General features: G+C 40.6%; 2 protein-coding genes across 2 annotated transcripts in view; both read right to left on the bottom strand.

Annotated features, from left to right (window-relative positions):
* The window catches only part of LOC119495757 (zinc finger protein 420-like), a 79,418-nt gene extending 70,984 nt beyond the window's left edge, over positions 1 to 8,434 (bottom strand). Inside the window, 3 exon segments of the mRNA XM_037782517.1 lie at positions 7,255 to 7,378; positions 7,759 to 7,975; positions 8,299 to 8,434. Coding sequence (XP_037638445.1) covers positions 7,255 to 7,378; positions 7,759 to 7,871 — 237 coding nt within the window. The 5' untranslated portion in view covers positions 7,872 to 7,975; positions 8,299 to 8,434.
* Positions 8,435 to 12,195: 3,761 nt separating this feature from the next.
* Positions 12,196 to 19,634, bottom strand: LOC119496058 (zinc finger protein 501-like). The gene is made up of 4 exons (XM_037783104.1): positions 19,453 to 19,634; positions 18,913 to 19,129; positions 18,409 to 18,532; positions 12,196 to 14,776 (listed from the first exon to the last, which is right to left on the bottom strand). Exons 2-4 carry the CDS (start codon positions 19,023 to 19,025, stop codon positions 13,733 to 13,735), a joined length of 1,281 nt encoding a protein of 426 aa, XP_037639032.1. The 5' UTR covers positions 19,026 to 19,129; positions 19,453 to 19,634; the 3' UTR covers positions 12,196 to 13,732.
* Between the last annotated feature and the right edge of the window lie 1,488 nt (positions 19,635 to 21,122).

Below are 21,122 nucleotides of genomic sequence, written 5' to 3'. Positions count from 1 at the left end.
GTATATAGAACATGTTTTATTATAAGACACTTAAGTAAAATAGTTTGACTACACAATATTTTCAGTCAGCATTAAGGTAAAGAAAGAAACATTTATTTATCAACTGATTTTAATGTCTCTGATATTGAAAAGCAGATATTTTGTATTGTTCATACACAACAAATTACAAACACAAATATTTAGACTTATTAACGTTTATTGATTCACTTCTACTGAGAACCTCAATTACAGCAGCTCCAGGAAATATTGATTCATCTGGAATAAAGCATTCTAAACTCATGGCTCACATACTCTTTTTGAGCTTTTGACCATATCTATGGCTGGGGCAACAGATTAATAATCAATCATTAATTAATATCAAAATATGTATCTACAATTAATAACTCAATATTATGAACCATAAACCCCTGAATTGTTGCCAAAGGTGAAGGAGAGTGATGGCACTCAGCTATCATACACAATTAGTTTTAATATCAGAATCAACCTTATATTCAACTAAATTATTCAATTTAGGACACCACCCAATTTTGGAAAAACAGGGAAAACCCAAAAATGTGATATTAATCAAGTGGATCTCATAATCTTAGGGATACCACGGAGTTCTTGAGCATAGTGTACAGTCATTGAAGTTGTTTTATAGACACACACATCAATTAACCAAGTTCTTTAGAAAGTGTTTATTTAACTAACTACATGACTAAACTACTAACAGAAAACAAGTGAATAAATGATCAAACAAAAGGAAAAAGGAATAGAATGATAAATGATGAATGAAGGAATACAGTGAATACAACGAAGAGAAATTATGAATAGAAACAAATCAAATGTGACCAGGTCAATTCAGTGACTGATATCTCTTCATTAAATTTGTTGCTTGACGTTTAGGCGCATCAATTAAATTTAGTTTTGGGTATTAATGCACCGTTCAGCAGTTGAGAGTTTAAGAAGCACCAGGGAAGATTGTGATGCAGTGTCATATTCTAAATTTAGGGATGAGCCTAATTTAGGGTAAAAGCTTTTTGATTATTTTCTCAATTACACTTATATCTGATATTAACTACCAACTTCTTAACCAAACCCTATTTATTAATTGACTCTAAATTTGTTTAGTAGTAATCAACAAACTCTTTCACATCTGAAAATGTATTTATATCACCTGACGTTTCAGATGTGCAGATGGGAGGTTGTGCTGGTTACCAGGAGTGGTTACAGTTTCTGTCTGGACCTCGGCATTCTAGAACTGTTTGATCCCACGGCGTGAACTCGGCTTGACTCGGCTTGACTCGGCTTGACTCGTTTCTGTCCGTCTCCATCTCTCTGACATTGCTGGATGTTGTTGTCGGCGGACACGTTCCCTCGGTGCGACTTGGCATGAAGTTTTCCTCCGTCTCCATCCCTCTCTCTCGTGCAGCGGGTCTCTGAACCATTTCTTCTAGCATCATCGTCTCCAACCATCATTGCCAGTTAAAAATGTCCTCTATATTAATTGTCCTTGGACAAATCCAAACAAAGTTTTTAGTAGAGATCAGAGTCCACAGTGGGATGAAAGTTGGTGTCAGCTGGTCTCTGTTAGGGCGCTTTATGATGGCCAATGCTGAAGGGATGTTTATGTAAGTGTCTGTGGAGATCTTGAAGGGTCAAAGGTGGCTATATAGAAGAAAAGGGATCTTCTTATCTCGATGGTTGCTGTTCGCAGGATGTTGTAAATCTATGATGTCTTGTTGGCCAGCATTCCTGGGGGTTGAAGGAAGAGCTGGTCTTGTATCTGGAAGGTTCTACTGTCTGCATTCGAAACATGCGGCGACATTTCCTACAAATAATATGTGATTATATCAGAGATTCACCTAACACCTCCAGAAGCAACAGGGAGGCAGTGTAGTGAACAGAGAAGAGGAGTGGTGTAGGAAATTTTGGGAAGGATTAGGGTTAGGATTAGGATTCACCTCAGCTGGCGCCATCTTTACTTAGCACTTAAACTTCCTCAGTTGTCATCATATGACGCTAGTCCAGCACAGTCACATCATAACAGGTGGTTGTATTCAAGGGGAGATGGCAACCCCTGTCTCTTTTCAAAGATGGTCTCTGGTGTCGGATGTGAATGTCCTCCTTGATCTTTCTCCAGCTGTCGACTCGTGGACGGATTATTGAATGGGTCTACGGGGCACAGGCCCAGGGGGTCGACTACAGTCACAAGTTTCTGGTCTTTACACAACAATTAATCAACAAAATATTCAAAAAATGTATTACAGGAATAAAGGCCAGTGTGTAGTCATAACCACAATAACATACATGCAGTTTAAAACATACATTTACGGTTGGTCAGCCTTCAATGTAGAGAGAAGCTGAGAATACAACAACACAGCTAACAGGGCATGGGGAGGAGGCAGGAGGAAACAGCTAGCTGGGCTTTGAAAAATATCCAAAATGATGCAGTATGAATGCGTTGGTGGTATTTAAGGAAACCATCCTGAGAAAAGGTTTCCCACATTGGTCACACCCGTATGGTTTCTCTCCAGTAGGAATCCGGTGGTGGGTTAAAAGGGAACTACCATCAGAAAAGGTTTTCCCCTCTTGGTCACACCATTACGGTTTCTCCCCACTGTGAATGCGTTTGTGGGATTTAAGGTTAGCAGACCAAGAAAAAGTTTTCCCACATTGGTCACACCAGTACGGTTTCTCTCCAGTGTGAATGGCTTGGTGTTTTTTAAGGGAACTACCATCAGGAAAAGTTTTACCACATTGGTCACACCAGTATGGCTTCTCTCCAGTGTGAATACGTTGATGTCTTTTAAGGGAACCAGCTTCAGAAAAAGTTTTACCACACTGGTCACACCAGTAAGGCTTCTCTCCAGTGTGAATGCGTTGGTGTTTTTTAAAGGAACTACCATCAGAAAAAGTTTTACCACATTGATCACACCAGTACGGTTTCTCTCCAGTGTGAATGTGTTGGTGGGATTTAAGGTGACTACCCCGAGAAAAACCTTTACCACATTGGTCACACCAGTACGGTTTCTCTCCAGTGTGAATACGTTGGTGGGCTTTAAAGTGACTACCCCGAGAAAAACTTTTACCACATTGGTCACACCAGTACGGTTTCTCTCCAGTGTGAATGCGTTGGTGGTCTTTTAGGTGACTACCCTGAGTAAACTTTTTCCCACACTGATCACAGCTGTACGGTTTCTCTGCAGTGTGAATACGTTGATGCCTTTCTAGGCCACCTTTAGTGGCGAAAGCTGCCCCACATAGGTCACAGCTGTACGGTTTCTCTCCAGTGTGAACTCTCTCATGAATCTTTAAACATCCAGATGTTGTGAAGGATTTGTCACAGTGTTGACAGCTGTGACGTTTGAGTCCCCCTCTTCCTCTCTGTTTCTATAGCAACAGACAAACATACAGAGAGAGAGAGTCAGTGACATGCCATGCTGGAGCGAGCTATCTAAAACCATAAATAACATTTAGAACATGTCTGTGGAACATAACCCACAATGGGCCTCATGCAGCAACGTTATCTTAAATTAACGTCATATTTTCTTTAAAATTTCTGCTAAGAGAAAAAATAAGAGAAGGGTTAAACGTAGAAGATGAATTCCCCCGTGGGGATCAATAAGGTAGTATTGTATTCTATTTTATTTTAATTTAGAAACGGGTGCAAACTCATCAGGGGTAAAAAAAAGGTGACAACGATGTGTATCCCCTTGGGACATTTTTTTAAAAAACATCAGCTGTAAAATTTGGATTTATAGTCGATTTTAGCACGAGGATAAAAGGAATTAATTTAATGTCACTGCTACAAAAGTAAAGTAAGGGGGACATCCACTGTGTCTGGTTCACTGGAGACACTCACCTCACCTTCCCCTCTCATTGTCTCTCTGCTGGACTGATTATATACCTCACCATACTGATGTATTTTTGTTATATATTATACTATACCATATGATACCATAGTATATTTGACATTCTAATCAATTCTACATTATATTGCTGCATTATACTACATACTGTATTATACTGTAGCAGACTCTTAGGACATAATTCACCAAAATCTGTGGTACAACACAAGCAGTTATGTTATGTGCCTTTTCTGTGTTGTTTTTCCTTCACACTGACAAAGTGACAGTTGGTCCCATCAGTGTGTTTCTATGGTAATGTTGTGTCAGTGAACTGAGTAACACCTTTAACGGCTTGTTTTTTATTGTTAGCTGAGAGAAATAAGAGACGCACACGTTTGTGTAGTCAATATTTCACGTTTAATCTCAATGCCATAAGGGAACCATAACATTAATGAGGTAATCGCCGCGAGGTGGATGGAGCTGTCACAGCTGGTGTGCATGGAGCACAGGTGCCAGGTAGACCCCCGCAGCGGAGCCCTGCAGCAAAAGCGCTACCGGAGAGGCCAGACACACCGCCACCCGATGGTAAAGATCAGAGTGAGCGCTCTGAACATGTTGACCGTCATCTTTTCTTGTAAAATATCCGGTGTTATCCGTGACACCGGTGTTGTCACAAGTTTGTTAACCGGTGGGAAAATTTTCCTCACTGTCACATCCCTACCAACGACCATTACAGGCATCGTACGGTACCGTTGGTACTGTAGAAAAAGAGTACCGTCACTTTTTTAAAAATTTTGGCATCGACTTGGTCCCGAAGTATCGGTTCTCGTGACATCCCTACTCCCTACCATCACACTGTCAAATGTGCTATCTCTTAATAACAACATTTATTTGAGTTAACAGAGAGACTGACCCACGAAAGAGACTTCAAACTGTGTAATCTCATCTGCCTAACGGAGACATGGCTAAAGCCAGAAGCAACAGTGTCCGTTGACGGATATAGAACAAAGTGGGCAGACAGAGATAAGCACCTGTCAAAGAAATCAATTGGTGGAGGACTATGTATATTTATGGACAATAAATGGATAAATACTCATAGAAGACTTTCATTGTTGGATTTATAACTTTTATGAAGTCTCTAAAAAAAGACTGTTGTTCCAAGTTAGATTACATACCATCTGAAAGAAATACGTTACACAATACATTAGAAAGCTACTGTGGTGACGAAGCAGCTGCAAGTTAAAGTAAGTCTCTACGCCACAGCTTTCCAGAGATATTCTAAAAAAGAGTAACTAGAGTAATTTCCTGTCGTATACGACAGCTTCGACCTCAGGGGGTTAATAACTATCGGCCAATTTCCAAACTGTCCTGTTTTGCTAAAGTCTTGAAGTCATTAGTTAATAATCAGCTCATATCATTCCTAAATTCAAACCAGTCTGGTTTCAGAGCTAAACATTGTACTGTCACTGCGATTACAGTGGTTATAAAGGATAGTGTATCTGCTGTTGACAAAGGGAAATACTGTGCTGCCCTCTTTGTCGATCTAACAAAAGCATTTGACAGTGTTGATCATGCTATGCTCCTGCAGAGGGTATGTGAAATTGGTCTTGATTATAAATCCTGTAAATGGTTTCAGGACTACCTGTATCATAGACAGCAATGTGTGATCCTGCAATGACCGTTCTGTATGGTTTCCACTGTCAAAGGGGGTTCACAAGGGTCTATATTGGATCCTGTCTTGTTCACAATTTATATCAACAACATTATGTCCTTCTTAACAAATTGTAACTCTCATCTTTATGCGGATGACACAGTTTTGTATTGCTTTGCTGATACTGCAGCCACTGATATCCTACAACAAACATTTGACAAATTGCAAGATGCACTTTTTAATCTGAAATTAGTTCTGAATGCAAAGAAGACTAAATGTATGTTATTCTCGAGCCAGAGATACTGTGGACAATAATTTATATATTACCACTCTGAATGGAGTTAGTATTGACAGGGTCTCAGAGTACAAATACCGCGGCATCTGGCTGGACCCAAAACTTACGTTTAAATTTCACGTTGACACACTTGTCAGCATGCTACAACAAAGAATTGGATATTTGTACAGAAACTGAGCTAATTTTCTTGTTCTGTAGGACGCAAATAATTGAGGCCGTATTCTTGTCTGTCTTGGATTGTGGTGACATTATCTATAGAAACGCCTCTGCCTCCACTCTCAAACCCTTAAATTCAGTTTATCACTCCGCCCTCAGATTTATTACTGCTGACAGTTATTGTACTCATCATTGCATCTTGTATGAAAAGGTTGGTTGGGCGTCTCTAACAATAAGACGTGATAGGTATTGGTATTTATTCATTTATAAAGCCCTTAATAGCAACTTGCCATCATACATCACGTCCTTATTAAATTGGTCCTATAGTCATTATTCGACTCGTTCAAGTGAACGGCTAAAGCTTGAAGTCCCGCGTGCAAACACTAAATTTGGGGGAAACTGCTTTTGGTGTTTGTGCTGCAAAAACTTGGAACAGTTTACAAGTAAGGAATAATATACAGCGAGCCGGTCATTGTTGTGAACATAGCAATGGTCTGCTATACATAGCAACGGTCTGCTATACAAAGCAACGGTCTGCTATACATAGCAACGGTCTGCTATAAAGAAATTATAGACTGCAGAACGCTGTGATTGACCAATCAGAATCAAGTATTCAACACAGCCGTGTAATAAAACACATTAAAATTAAACACAGTTGTACCTCTAGGTGATTTTAAATCCATGATCACAATCTAATACGCTCTTGAATGTGACTGTTTTTCACAGTGTTCTATTGCTGTCTGGCTGAATGCTTCTTGTAATTCGTTGATTTGGTTTTTGTGTATTTATTCTGTTTTATTGTTGTCTTGACATCATTGAAATTGAGGGCATGCCCTCAATGATTCCTCGAGAACTAAATAAAGGTTGAATGAACGAAAAAAAAAAAGATGACATGGGAGATATATGCGCACCCTGCTAGGATGTACGAGGACAACGCCAGAGTCCTGGGGATTCATACCATATTAAGCACCACCTAGCACTAGAAGGCAACGAAGAGCCTCACGCTAGAGTGAATACCAAGGCAACACCCCAGCGGCGCCAACAACCTCGCCAGCAGGGTAGTCAATAGAACCAGGGGGGTGGTAGCCAAGGCCACTTCCAGAAACAGACCAGGCCAAGGCAACAAAGTACATTCCCATCAAAAAGAAAGTTTACAGTGTTGAGATTCTACCTTAATTATTATAATAGGACACCCGACAGACCAAAAATAGCTAAAGAAAAATGGCTTTGACCTCAGAGGGTTAAACAGTAATTTATTCAGTTACTGACTCTTCCTCATGTCTTTAGAGTCGTTATGAAGCCATGAAGTCATGAACACTGACCTGAACACCGATGGTATCAGAGGACAAGCCTGCTGCTGGTCTTCTTGGGACCTTGTTGTTCTGCTGGTCTGGGTTCTGCTGGTCCTCCTCCATTTCACTCTTGTAGTGCTCCTGGTCCTGGTCTCTGTTTCAGAAAGTGTGATTAGTGTTTTATTCCCTCATTCATTCAGTCCGTATCGAAGGTTTACTGTGTGTCAGATATTAGTTTGTTACTCAGGACTGTCTAAAGTTACTCTTTTATGTGCTGTCAGTCATTTCTTTGAACATTCAAATATCTCACAGCATCAAGTCACCATCAGCTCAGAATAACACTTTATCATCCATTAAGGAGATGTCAGTCTGCTAAAAGATGAATTAAAGGACAACACTGAATTCAACTTTATTGTGTTGTTGACGCTTTTGCCTGCTGGGACTTTTTTAAAGAGAAATGTGCACAGTCAGCATATCCATGCATTAATATCTCTAGTGGACTGGATTCAGATGGAGGCTCTGCCTCTTATTTACCTGTTGCCATGGTGAATCGTAGTATCAGAGCTCCATTGATGAAGGCTGGTTTCATCCTCACATTTGATTGAACAAACTCTGATCAGCTGTTCTGGATCTGAAAACTTTTCCATCTCAGAGTTTGTTAAAGCTGCTTTCTGAAACGGGCTCCTGGTCCTGGTCTCTGAGATCCAGCAGGTCTCCACTCTGACTGCTGGACTCTGTTGTCCTGGACTCACTACAAATCAAAGCACACAGAGATATTCAGGTCCTGCTGTCTCCTCTGGTTTTACTCTCATCCACGTAGTGCTGATAACACGGTCAACTGAGACAAACTGAGAAACTCCTCTCAAACTGGACTAAAACACAAAGGAACCGGAAGTTCAATCAGATAACAGGAGCACACATTACAGAGAGCTAAGGCTAACGCTAGCAGTTAGCCACACAGCAGCAGGCCGAAGCTAACAGGCTAACTAGCTGTTAGCATCGCAGCTAGCCCAGCGTGCTAACGCTATATTCACTTTGATTTCCGGCTCAAAGAAACATTATTAAAGTGTTTACCTGAGTGTGTGCGGGTTCACCTGGAGCTCTGCCGCCTCGAAACGGATCAAATATGCTCGTCAGCTAACGAAACAACTCCCCGCCACCAGGCCGAGGTCACTACGAGACAACCACACTTCCGGTTCCAAGTACTTCCGGTCTGGTTTTTCACTTTAAAGTAACAGAAAGTCTCCACCTGGAGGTCAAGAGGGAAACAACAGGTACTATAGTCTCTTAATTAATCCAGTGTTGATCAGAAACCTAAAAATCACCTTTCTCCCCTCCACCGTGTCCCCGCATCCAAGCAAATCCTCCACCCTATTCTCCACTGGTGCCACCCTCTGCAACCCTGCTGTCATACTCCGTCTATTTAAAGGGACTGTTTGTAACTTTTTACACGTATAAATCAAGTCAACGAAAGTCAGAAATGTCTGAAATGTTAACATGCATTTCTGATTCTTACAAACAGTCCCTTTAACTCATACTTTGTACATTAAGTAAGTACACGTTCAACTGTCTCCATGACCTGACGCTCACTACAGTGACCAGTAGGGTGTTTTCCAATAATATATAGTGAGCTGTGCAATTGGCAGTGCCCAATTATTAGTCTGCTAATTATAACCTGTTCTTTTCTGTTTTTACCATGACTTCTTAACCCTCCTACTTTATTTTGGATTTTGTGTAAATGTCTCCCTTTGGACTCTCTATCCCAGCACTGCTGCCACTGTTTGTTGACCTCCCTCCAGACGGTGCTTTTTCCCTCCGATTTTGAAAGTTTTATACTTCTTTCGACCTGCTCTTTCATGATCGCCGCCTTTGCTAACTTATCTACCTTCTTGTTTCCTGGGATCCCTGAGTGTGCTGGTACCCACATGAATACTATGTCCTTCCCCTCTCTGGTTATTCTTGAGTTTATGAACAACATTTCATACAATATGTCATGGTGGTATTTGGATAATACTGATTTAATGCTTGACAGTGATGAAATTGAATTACTACAGATGAGTATTTTACTTTCTCTCATATCCTTCACCCACTCCAATGCTAACAGAACTGCAACTAGTTCAACCGCATACAAGGCAAGGCAAGGCAGCTTTATTTGTATAGCACATTTCAACAACAGGGCAATTCAAAGTGCTTTACAGAAACATTCAAGAACATTGCGACAAAATGCAAAAGAACATTAAGAAATAATTAAAACAGTTATAAAAACATAAAAACATTAAAACATTAAAGATTAGAAAATAAAAACAAGCTAAAAATAAAAGCTAGGATAGAAGCTAAAATTGCATAAAACTCAAAAGAGTAAAAGTTATAGTGCAGTGTCAGAATGAAAGGCACCCGCAAACAGGAAAGTTTTAAGCTTTGTTTTAAAAGAAGTGAGAGTTGGAGCGGTCCTGCAGGTTTCTGGGAGCTTGTTCCAGATATTTGGTGCATAAAAACTGAATGCTGCTTCTGCATGTTTAGTTCTGACTCTGGGGACACTAAGCAGACCTGATCCAGATGACCTGAGAGGTCTGGATGGTTCATAACACAGCAGAAGATCAGAAATGTATTTTGGCCCTAAACCATTTAGTGCTTTGTAAACCAGCAGCAGTATTTTGAAATCAATTCTCTGAGAGACAGGCAGCCAGTGTAGAGACTTCAGAACTGGACTGATGTGATCCACTTTCTTGGTCTTAGTGAGGACTCTAGCAGCAACGTTCTGAATCAGCTGCAGCTGTCTGATCGATTTTTTAGGAAGACCGGTAAAGACGCCGTTACAGTAGTCAAGTCGGCTGAAGATAAATGCATGTACTAGTTTTTCCAAATCCTGCTGAGACATCAGTCCTCTAATTCTTCTTATATTCTTCAGGTGATAGAAGGCTGTCTTTGTAATTGTCTTAATATGGCTGTTAAAGCTCAGGTCTGAGTCCATGACTACACCAAGGTTTCTGGCTTGGTCTGAGCTTTTTAACATCACAGATTGTAGGTGAGCACTAACCTTTAATCTTTCTTTTTGGCTCCAAAAACTACAACCTCAGTTTTGTCTTTGTTCAGCTGAAGAAAATTCTGGCACATCCAATTATTGACTTGTTCAATGCACTCACTCAGTGCTTGTATTGGACTGTAGTCTCCTGGTGATAGAGTTATGTAAATTTGTGTGTCGTCTGCATAGTTATGGTAATTTATTTTGTTGTTCTCAAAAATCTGACCCAGTGGGAGCATGTAGATGTTAAACAAAAGAGGCCCCAAGATGGAGCCTTGGGGAACTCCGCATGTGATTTTGTTCAGCTCAGATTTGCAATTACCTATAGACACAAAGAAGTCCCTGTCTTTTAGGTAGGATTTAAACCAGCTGAGTGCTATGCCAGAAATACCCACCCAGTTTTCCAGTCGGTCTAGTAATATATTATGGTCAACCGTGTCGAATGCAGCACTGAGATCCAGTAAAACTAAAACCGTAGTTCTACCACTGTCTGTGTTCAATCGGATGTCATTGAAGACCTTAACAAGAGCAGTCTCAGTGCTGTGGTTTCGTCGAAAACCTGACTGGAAGACATCAAAAGAGTTGTTTAGTGCCAGAAAGCTATTTAATTTTTGAAAAACTGTTACACTCAAGTAATGGGTATCATCACTGCTGCACCTGTTGCCTCTGTCTGTGGATTCTTCGATCCATCTGTACAAAGCTGTACATGATCACTGTACTTCCTATACCTGTGACTGTAATACTCCTGGACTAGATCTGCTGTCTTATTTCTGTGCTTAATATTCGTACGACGGTGGTTCACTTCTTACCGGGTAGATCACTGATGCTGAACACCTGACCTGCTCCGGAGCAGGTTATGTTCCAGATAAGAGATCAACTCGTATAAAATCACTGCCTACTGACCAATCAAAGCTCGGTGCGCGGATTGTATGATAATATTATACAAATACGAAGTTTTTATCATAATCCAGACTAAAATCAACACAGTTTAAACTGAAAACTGCAGGAAGGACAGCTATGTTTAGTTCTGACTCTGGGGACACTAAGCAGACCTGATCCAGATGACCTGAGAGGTCTGGATGGTTCATAACATAGCAGAAGATCAGAAATGTATTTTGGACCTAAACCATTTAGTGCTTTGTAAACCAGCAGGAGTATTTTGAAATCACAATGTACAGTAAAATGTACAGTATCTGTAATTAATAAATCAAAATTATGAATCGTAAACCTCTGAATTGTTGCAAAAGGTGAAAGAGTGATGGCACTCAGCTTCAGTTGTCATAAACAATTATTTTTAATTGCAGAATCAACCTTATATTCAATTAAATTATTCAATTTAGGACACCACCCAATTTAGGAAAAACATGGACAATGTGATATTAATCAAATGAATCTCATAATCTCAGGGATACTACAGAGTTCTTGAGCATAGTGTACAGTCATTAGAATTGTTTTATACACACACATCAAATAACCAAGTTCTTTATAAATTAAGTGTTTATTTAAATAGCTACATGACTAAACTACTAACAGAAAATAAGTTAATAAATGATCAAACAAAAGGAAAAAGGAATAGAATGATAAAGGATGAATGAAGGAATACAGTTAATACAACCATGAACATTTATGAATAGAGACTAATCAAATGTGACCAGGTCAATTCAGTGACTGATATCTCCTAATTAAGTTCTTTTCAGATGATCATTTAAACATTGAATATTAATTACTGTACATTTTAATAGCAGAATTAGTTTCATTCTGATTCTCAACATCAGTTCATTGTGTCTTACCGGTCTTCACTGCTTCTCTGAGTCTTTGGGAAGAACTAGATGTCAGAGCCTTTAACCCATAATTCAATAAACAGCTCAATTGGTCAGGATGGGTACTAAGTCTTGTGGTTGTTTCTCCTCTGTGAGCTTAACCAGGCTGGTTGTAAATTACGAATCTCACCACTTAGTGCCCTGAGAGGTCAGGTAACATTTCTGGAAGAAGTTTCAAAATAAAAGGATTTGCATAACGTGTGTCGAAGCATCACAAGAAAGCATTAATGCTTATCTCCCGATCACATATTTTTACTGAATGTTGGCTGATAACGATCGGCAGTAAAAACTTTATTTTACAGTATGATGGTGGGGATGGGGGGGGGATTGGTTCTGTTGGATCAACTACAATAAATGGATCAATACATTTTCTAAACATTTTCTCATCCCCTCTGTGTTAAAATTAATTTCTGCACCGTTGCTGTCATGGTAACGTAACATTACAACATGCGTCATCTAACGTCGTTATTGGGCCGTTTTATATTTTCTGTTTACTTTAACGGCCATTTATCAGTGAGAAAATGGCTTAAACTAACGCTACAGTCTGTCAATTCTTTCTAATACTTTCATTGCCCCACACTGATTGCCAGTGATGATCTTATTAGGCCAGTGATTAAATGAATCCATATCATAACCATTTTAAGTTTGAAGTCAAGTACTTCAGTAAAACTACTGATTCTTAAGTTAAGGGAAAGGGTCGCTGTGACACACAGTGATTAAAATAATCTGTGTGTCACAGCAATGCTTCTGAATTTGAGGTCCAGTATTTTTCTGATCAGGCATCTGACAAATAGGGTCTATAATCTTGTTACATTTGTTTGTTTTTAAGAGAACATGAATGAATACAATATTGAAATATTAATCAGACAAGGTTTTGATAATTATTTGGGGTAAATTAGTTATGTGTTATTTTAGGATTTTTAAAAAAATCTTTAGAATAATCAATAAATTAGTCGTTAGTTTATTCGACTAATTGAAAAGATTAATCAATAAAAAAATACTTGGGGGGGAGGGTGGGTTACCCCTTTCTTTGTTCAAAGATGGTCTCTGATGTCGAAGGTGAATGTCTTGTCATTAGGGTGTACCAGCAGATATCTCAAAGGAAAATTCAGCTTTATTTATACCTGATGTATTTCCCATAAATTTGTCCATTGTGACTCTATTGGTCATGCTAACTTGTTGTTACTGAATCTGACCGAGTCAGTTAATTTGGAAAGTTGTAGGAGGCTCGAGCAGCTGTCCCTGATATCAATGTTCTGTACTAGTCTTTGATCCCTCATTCTCTATAACTGAGGTGCTGAGTGCAAAGTTAGCGTGACCCATAGAGACACAACGGTTACATTTATGGGAAATACGACAGGTTGAAATAATCCTGAAATTTCCTTTAAGATTTTTAAAAGTTTGTGGTTGGTTCTCCCTCCTTGTGATTGGAATACTCTTCCAGATGTTCTGACAGTTCAGCCACATAACGGAGTCCCATTGGGAAGATTCTGGTGGTGCAAGTATGTAGTTATAGCCAAAAAAACAATCATGCTGTTTAGAACAGGAATTTACTGTTGGTCTGCCTTCAATGTGGAGAGAAGCTGAGAATATAACAACACAGCTATCAGGGCATGGGGAGGATGCAGGAGGAAACAGCTAGCTGTGCTCTGAAAAACATTCAAAATTATGCAGTGTGAATGCGTTGGTGGGCTTTAAGGTGACCAGAACGAGAAAAAGTTTTCCCACATTGGTCACACCAGTAAGGTTTCTCTCCAGTGTGAATGCGTTGGTGGACTTTTAAGGATCTACCATCTGAAAAAGTTTTCCCACATTGATCACACCAGTATGGTTTCTCTCCACTGTGAATGCGTTGGTGGACTTTAAGGTTATCAAACCGAGAAAAAGTTTTATCACATTGGTCACAACTGTAAGGTTTCTCGCGAGTGTGAATGCGTTGGTGATTTTTGAAGTGACCACTCTGAGAAAAGGTTTTACCACATTGGTCACACCGGTACGGCTTCTCTCCAGTGTGAATGCGTTGATGTCTTTTTAGGTGACTCTGTTGTAGGAAAGCTGCCCCACATTTTTCACAACTGTAGGGTTTATCTCCACTGTGACTACCTTGATGTGTTTTTAGGTGACTCTGGCGTTGGAAAGTTGACTCGCATACATCACAGCTGTAGGGTTTCTCTCCAGTGTGAATGCGTTGATGATTTTTCAGGTTACTTTGGTGCCGGAATGCTGCTGCACATTCATCACAGCTGTAGGGTTTCTCTCCAGTGTGAATGCATTGATGTCTTTTTAGGGAACTCTGGCGCTGGAATGCTGCCCCACATTCTTCACAGCTGTAGGGTTTCTCTCCAGTTTGAATGTGGTGATGCATTTTCGTGACAGCTGCACCAAATTCATCACAGCTGTAGGATTTCTCTCCAGTGTGAATGCGTTGATGCCTTTTTAAGTGACTCTGTTGTAGGAAAGCTGCCCCACATTCATCACAGCTGTAGGGTTTCTCTCCAGTGTGAATGCGTTTATGTCTTTTCAGATGACTCTGTTGTAGGAAAGCTGCCCCACATTCATCACAGCTGTAGGGTTTCTCTCCAGTGTGAATGCATTGGTGGACTTTGCGGTTACTGCCCAAAGCAAACATTTTCTCACGTAGGTCACAGCTGTGTAGTTTCTCTCCAGTGTGACATCTCTGATGAATCGGTCCCTTTTTTCCTCTCCATTTCTAAAGCAACAGAAATACAGAGAGAGTCAGTGAGATGCCATGGTGGAGCGACCTATCTGGAACCATAAAGAACATTTAGAGCATGTCAGTGGAACATAACCCACAATGTTTCAGTTTGACTTATGCACTACCACCTGTGACAACAAACTGCAGGGCTGTGTCCCTCTGTAGACATTTGATTGATCACCACAGATGCCCCTTGACATTTCTTAATTATCAGTCGACATCCCTAGTATTGAGTTGCATGATGGGAAATGTAAGACCCAGTATTGTTGAAACTTGACCCGTACCATGCACTAAGTAAGGATATCTCCACCTTTGCTGCACAGATTTAGACCTTTTTTTATTAAATATGTCTCTGTTTCTGTCATCCTCTTGTGTATCTATTTAAAATACATTTTATCTCATACAGCTACGCATGCACTGTCAGTATCAGCTGCTCCAACTAAGTACATACACTTTAATTATCACTTTGAATGCAGGCAGGTCTAATAATTCATTTGCACTGTTAGTGTTGACAAGACATCAGCCTGATATTTGCAGAAAGCCAGCTAGCTAGCGTTAGCTAGTTATCAGCCGACATCAACAAACATAAACAGAGCTCAGATCAGTCTCAGTCTTTTTTCAGTCTAGCCTTTTCATTGATGAGATCTCTAGACTTTATTTTACCCAGCAGCACTACTGAGTAAAAAGGTCTCCTCTACAAATCTTCACTGTCGATCCTACAGGATACCTGTCCAAAATCACATAATTAAAAACACAATGACAAAATATTTCCCTGCTCAAGTCCAGTTGGTTTGCTGAAGGAAATCCTGAAAACTTCTGTTTTCCAGAGATGGTATTTCTGTCTAAGCTCTTAATCACTCTGATGTTCATAAGAACGGCTACAGAACGTCGGGCATCAGTGATGAACCTGATGAACACAACAGATTTTTTTGTTTTTATTATATTACATTTATTTTGCTGACTTTATCCAAAGCGACTTACAAAAAATATCAAATAAAATAAAAATTAAATTAAATTAAAATTCATCAAATAGGCAAACTGCTTTGAGTGCTACATATTAGAAAGAAGAGACCAAGTTTTTTTTTTTTAAATTGCAGTCTGATGCAGTCTGAACAGGTGTTTTCAATCTGTGACAGAAGATGTCTAGGGTTACTGCTGTCCTAATGTCAGTGGGGAGCTTGTTCCAAAACTGTTCAGCTCTTTCACTTCAAAACAAATAGTGCAAATATTTTAAATCTTTTTTCATGTCCTTATTGTAACTTTTTCTATTCAATGGTTTTGTTTGTCTTTTGCAGTACAGTGTTTGCTATTATTGATTTTATTTCTCTTACTATGTTTATTGTTATGCACCAAAAACACCAAGGAAAATTCCTTGTATGTGTAAACCTACTGGGCAATAAACCTGATTTTTGATTTCTGCTATTCTTCCCTTTTAGCTCTGATTTTGGTCTCTACCAACTCCTGAGGGAAATTTCTGTCGCTTTAGCTGCTAAATGCTCCACTATGTTCACCAGCTAGTCTCTAACTGTGTCTGTCTGCTGTTTGATGCTGAGCAGGTAGTGTACGGTATGGTATACATGAGCGGGCAATAGGGGTGTCACAATCTTGATTCTAGATTGGAAATAGATCAAAATTAATTTCCGATTTTGGTCATAGAACTCAAAAGCTGGATCGACGATTAGCGATTATTTTTTTTCTCCGTCACAGCCCACAAGAGAAATGTAACAGCTTTCTCACTACTGGTTAAAACTATAAACCAGCACAAAAATCATAATTACAAACATAAGCCTCCATGTTCTGAACAGACACATTACATTCCAAACACTAACAAAAGTATATTTCCATTTTGGAACTTAAAACAGCAAACTACTCAACACCAGCAATTGGGACTAGGCAGGCATGATAGGAAATGTGGGCCGTCCTGTCGCTAAAATACTCAGGACACGTCCTGCATGCGTCCTATGGCATTTTACACTACATGAATTAGACTACAAGGTTAAAACAATTAGCTTCCTGCAGGCAGCTAGCCAGTCCCAGACGGACAAGTCCCCGTTGTCCAGGAGTCAAGGGGGAACACTTCCAATGCTCATGCCTCTTCCAGAGCCTGATCTCGGCTTTGACCCGTCCATGCCACCCACGAGCCCACAGCCGCCGCGGGTTGGCAATCCAAACTTGTTTCACGATCACAGGTTTTTTCTTTGCTTGCTGAAAAACACAAATTAGGCGTTGTACGGCCCCTGTATGATCGGCGGCGTGCACCTCAATGGCATGGTGACCCATGACATGCTCCTAGCACTCCGGTCCGAGAGGTCCGCTGTCAGTCAAGACCTGTACCATGACCAGTGTCAACAGAATCCTCCCCCAGCCTTCGCACAGCGAAGCCACCGCCTTCTTTCTGCGGAATCACCGCAGACTCTCCTCAAGGCAATTGGAGTATATGCCCTTTCCGTACAGATCGGAAAGAAACAGGTCATGTATTTTGTGAATTTAGTTCCTCAACTCCTTCTCAAATGAATCACCACCTTACTGTGGTAGAGGGGTTTGTGTGTCCCAGTGATCCTGGGAGCTGTGTTGTTGGGGGCATTAGTCCCTGGCAGGGTCTCCCCAGGCAAAGTGGTCTCAGGGGAGGGGCCAGACCAAGAGCGATTCACAGACCTCAATGAAATGGACCAAACGGACTGAAGTGACCTCGCTCGGACAAGGGAGACCGGGGCCCCCTCCTGGAGCCAGACCTGGGAGGGGAGCTCGCCGGCGAGCGTCTGGTGGCCAGGCCTTGGCACATGAGGCCAAATATGCTTTATTCACAGGTGGGTGAATTGACCTGGATATGAAGCATCTGTAGCGCAAAATAATATAACGTTAGTTTCTGAAGAGATAAGACGGAGCCCTCTCCTCTCTCCCCTTGTAATAAAAAAAGTATGCAACGGTGGTCGTATTTTAGCAGCAATGCTGCTGCTTGCATATAGAGGAAACACTGGTGAGGCTGCAGGTCACATGTGTGATGGAATTTTCCATCAATTCCTCTCTTATTGGTAGAAAGGTCAGAGTGTTTGTCAGAGTGTCCCTCTGTTGACATTCTTGGGTTGGAGTCCTGTCTAGAGGAGCCACCGTTATCTGTACAGCTGTGCCTGTAGTGGAGACCGTAGAGCCAGTCGCTAGGGCAACCAGGGTCAGAGATGCCAGAGGAACGAAGTAAGTCATAACATGATAAGGGGTAAGACGCTGAGCACCGGGGAGGAAGGACAGAGTTGTGAGGCCTTCACGCAGAGAGCATCTATTGTGGAGACCTGTCAATTCTCCTTGATCAAGCTTCAATAAACCTTCTTTTGTAAGACATCATCAGCTCCGGACCTCTTCCTTCCAAAGATAACTTGTATATCAATTATTCCATCACAGCATGGTTTCTACCTTCGGCTTTGTTTTGGTTTTAAACGGATATGACGTCATGCTACTCAGACTACACAATAAAAGCGGTAACTTCCTTCTACCTGCGCATGTAATTTTTCAACGCAGTTTTGTGGGTAAAAACATCCGTTTTGTGTCGTTTAAACAGTAATTTACTCAGTTACTGACTCTTCCTCGTGTCTTTAGTGTCGTTATGAAGCCATGAAGTCATGAACACTGACCTGAACACCGATGGTATCAGAGGACAAGCCTGCTGCTGGTCTTCTTGGGACCTTGTTGTTCTGCTGGTCTGGGTTCTGCTGGTCCTCCTCCATTTCACTCTTGTAGTGCTCCTGGTCCTGGTCTCTGTTTCAGAAAGTGTGATTAGTGTTTTATTCCCTCATTCATTCAGTCCGTATCGAAGGTTTACTGTGTGTCAGATATTAGTTTGTTACTCAGGACTGTCTAAAGTTACTCTTTTATGTGCTGTCAGTCATTTCTTTGAACATTCAAATATCACACAGCATCAAGTCACCATCAGCTCAGAATAACACTTTATCATCCATTAAGGAGATGTCAGTCTGCTAAAAGATGAATTAAAGGACAACACTGAATTCAACTTTATTGTGTTATTGACGCTTTTCCCTGCTGGGACTTTTTTAAAGAGAAATGTGCACAGTCAGCATATCCATGCATTAATATCTCTAGTGGACTGGATTCAGATGGAGGCTCTGCCTCTTATTTACCTGTTGCCATGGTGAATCGTAGTATCAGAGCTCCATTGATGAAGGCTGGTTTCATCCTCACATTTGATTGAACAAACTCTGATCAGCTGTTCTGGATCTGAAAACTTTTCCATCTCAGAGTTTGTTAAAGCTGCTTTCTGAAACGGGCTCCTGGTCCTGGTCTCTGAGATCCAGCAGGTCTCCACTCTGACTGCTGGACTCTGTTGTCCTGGACTCACTACAAATCAAAGCACACAGAGATATTCAGGTCCTGCTGTCTCCTCTGGTTTTACTCTCATCCACGTAGTGCTGATAACACGGTCAACTGAGACAAACTGAGAAACTCCTCTCAAACTGGACTAAAACACAAAGGAACCGGAAGTTCAATCAGATAACAGGAGCACACATTACAGAGAGCTAAGGCTAACGCTAGCAGTTAGCCACACAGCAGCAGGCCGAAGCTAACAGGCTAACTAGCTGTTAGCATCGCAGCTAGCCCAGCGTGCTAACGCTATATTCACTTTGATTTCCGGCTCAAAGAAACATTATTAAAGTGTTTACCTGAGTGTGTGCGGGTTCACCTGGAGCTCTGCCGCCTCGAAATGGATCAAATATGCTCGTCAGCTAACGAAACAACTATCCCGCCACCAGGCCGAGGTCACTACGAAACAACCACACTTCCGGTTCCAAGTACTTCCGGTCTGGTTTTTCAGTTTAAAGTGAAAGAAGGTCTCCACCTGGAGGTCAGGAGGGAAACAACAGGTACACATAGGATTTTATTAATCAACGTTATTATATTCAGTGTTGGAAGTACATTTAGTACTTTAGTACTGTACTTAATTCATAGTACTTTACTTGATTATTTCCATTTCCTGCTACCTCCTACTTCTCCTCCACTACATCTCAGAGGGAAATATTGTACTTTTTACACTACATTTATCTGACAGCTTTAGTTACTTAACAGATGACAGTTTTTCATCCGCTCCCTGTCCAGTGAAAACCACGTATGTCCAGATGTGTTGATGTTGAATGTTTGTGGTAAATCTGTTTTATAGGACTAGTTGTTGGGATCCCTTAAATTGCTTACCCATAGGCCTGCTGCCTCGACTCAGTAGCGTGTGCGCGATGGCATCTTCTGGGTTATCAAGTGCGTGCCTTCTTTCCTCTGTGTTTTGCTGATAGGCCCACGGCACCTCCAGAGGGTTCAGCAGTGATTCATGGCGTCCCAGGCTCACCCAATGATATATTATGATCAATTTATACATATATTTGTTATACTATGATCAATTTAATTTTTGGACTAATAGTGGTTAATGAAGTGAAATAATATGGCATCACAGGTAAAATCATTACTTTCCCGTCAGGTCAGTGTTACAGGAACTCTTAGCCTGACAGTTAGCCTGACTCGGACCAGGTTAGTTTCCCAGCATCAGTTGCCATAGTAACTGAGCTTGAACTACGTTGAATTTACTTCATGGAACTGAATCAACTGAAAATGAGTCAGACTAACCGAAATAAGCCCGGGTTATTTGGTAAACTGGCTTTATAGAACAGGGCTCCACGTTGTGATTGTGATGCTGATGGATGGACACAGATTCTCTGGATGCAAGTGTTTACCTCATATTATTGGATTGTTATCAGTAGTCAATGAGGAGAGGGAGCTCATGAATGCTAGTGAACAGAAGAACCTGATGTCATGGGCTTTACAGCAACACAAACAGAAATGAAACACTTTTAAACACACAATAAATACAGACACAAATATTTAGATTTATTAAAGTTTATTAATTCACTTCTGCTTTTAGGAACATTTTAAAATGTCAGTCACAGCTGCTGTGTGGGCTATTACTACTGAGGTAATTTATTATCTGACTGGTGCAAGATAGTTAATGATAATGAGTCCAGTTAGCTCATGACTTAGTCATAAAACAATGTTTTTTTTTTTGTTGTTTTTTTATAATTATACATACATATGCACACACAACATGACGATACCAAGAAGGAAAGGAAAAATAAATAAATAAAAAGAAAGAAAAAGGGGGCAGGGAGTGAAGAGCAATCACGGGTTACAGCAAACATTTGAACTTACATTACTGACTGACAGCAGTGGCACAAAAAACATCCATTTCACATTGCATGTCATTTCAGCAAAAACATAATTTACTCATGGACAGTCAGACTACACAAGAGTGTGTGTCTCGCCAGATTGCGGTGTGAACTGTAAGGTGTTC

Source organism: Sebastes umbrosus, chromosome 10 (genome assembly GCF_015220745.1).
Source record: "Sebastes umbrosus isolate fSebUmb1 chromosome 10, fSebUmb1.pri, whole genome shotgun sequence".
Classification (NCBI taxonomy): domain Eukaryota; kingdom Metazoa; phylum Chordata; class Actinopteri; order Perciformes; family Sebastidae; genus Sebastes; species Sebastes umbrosus.
The sequence above is the reverse complement of the archived record's forward strand: the minus strand, read 5'-3'. Positions and strand labels throughout refer to the sequence as shown.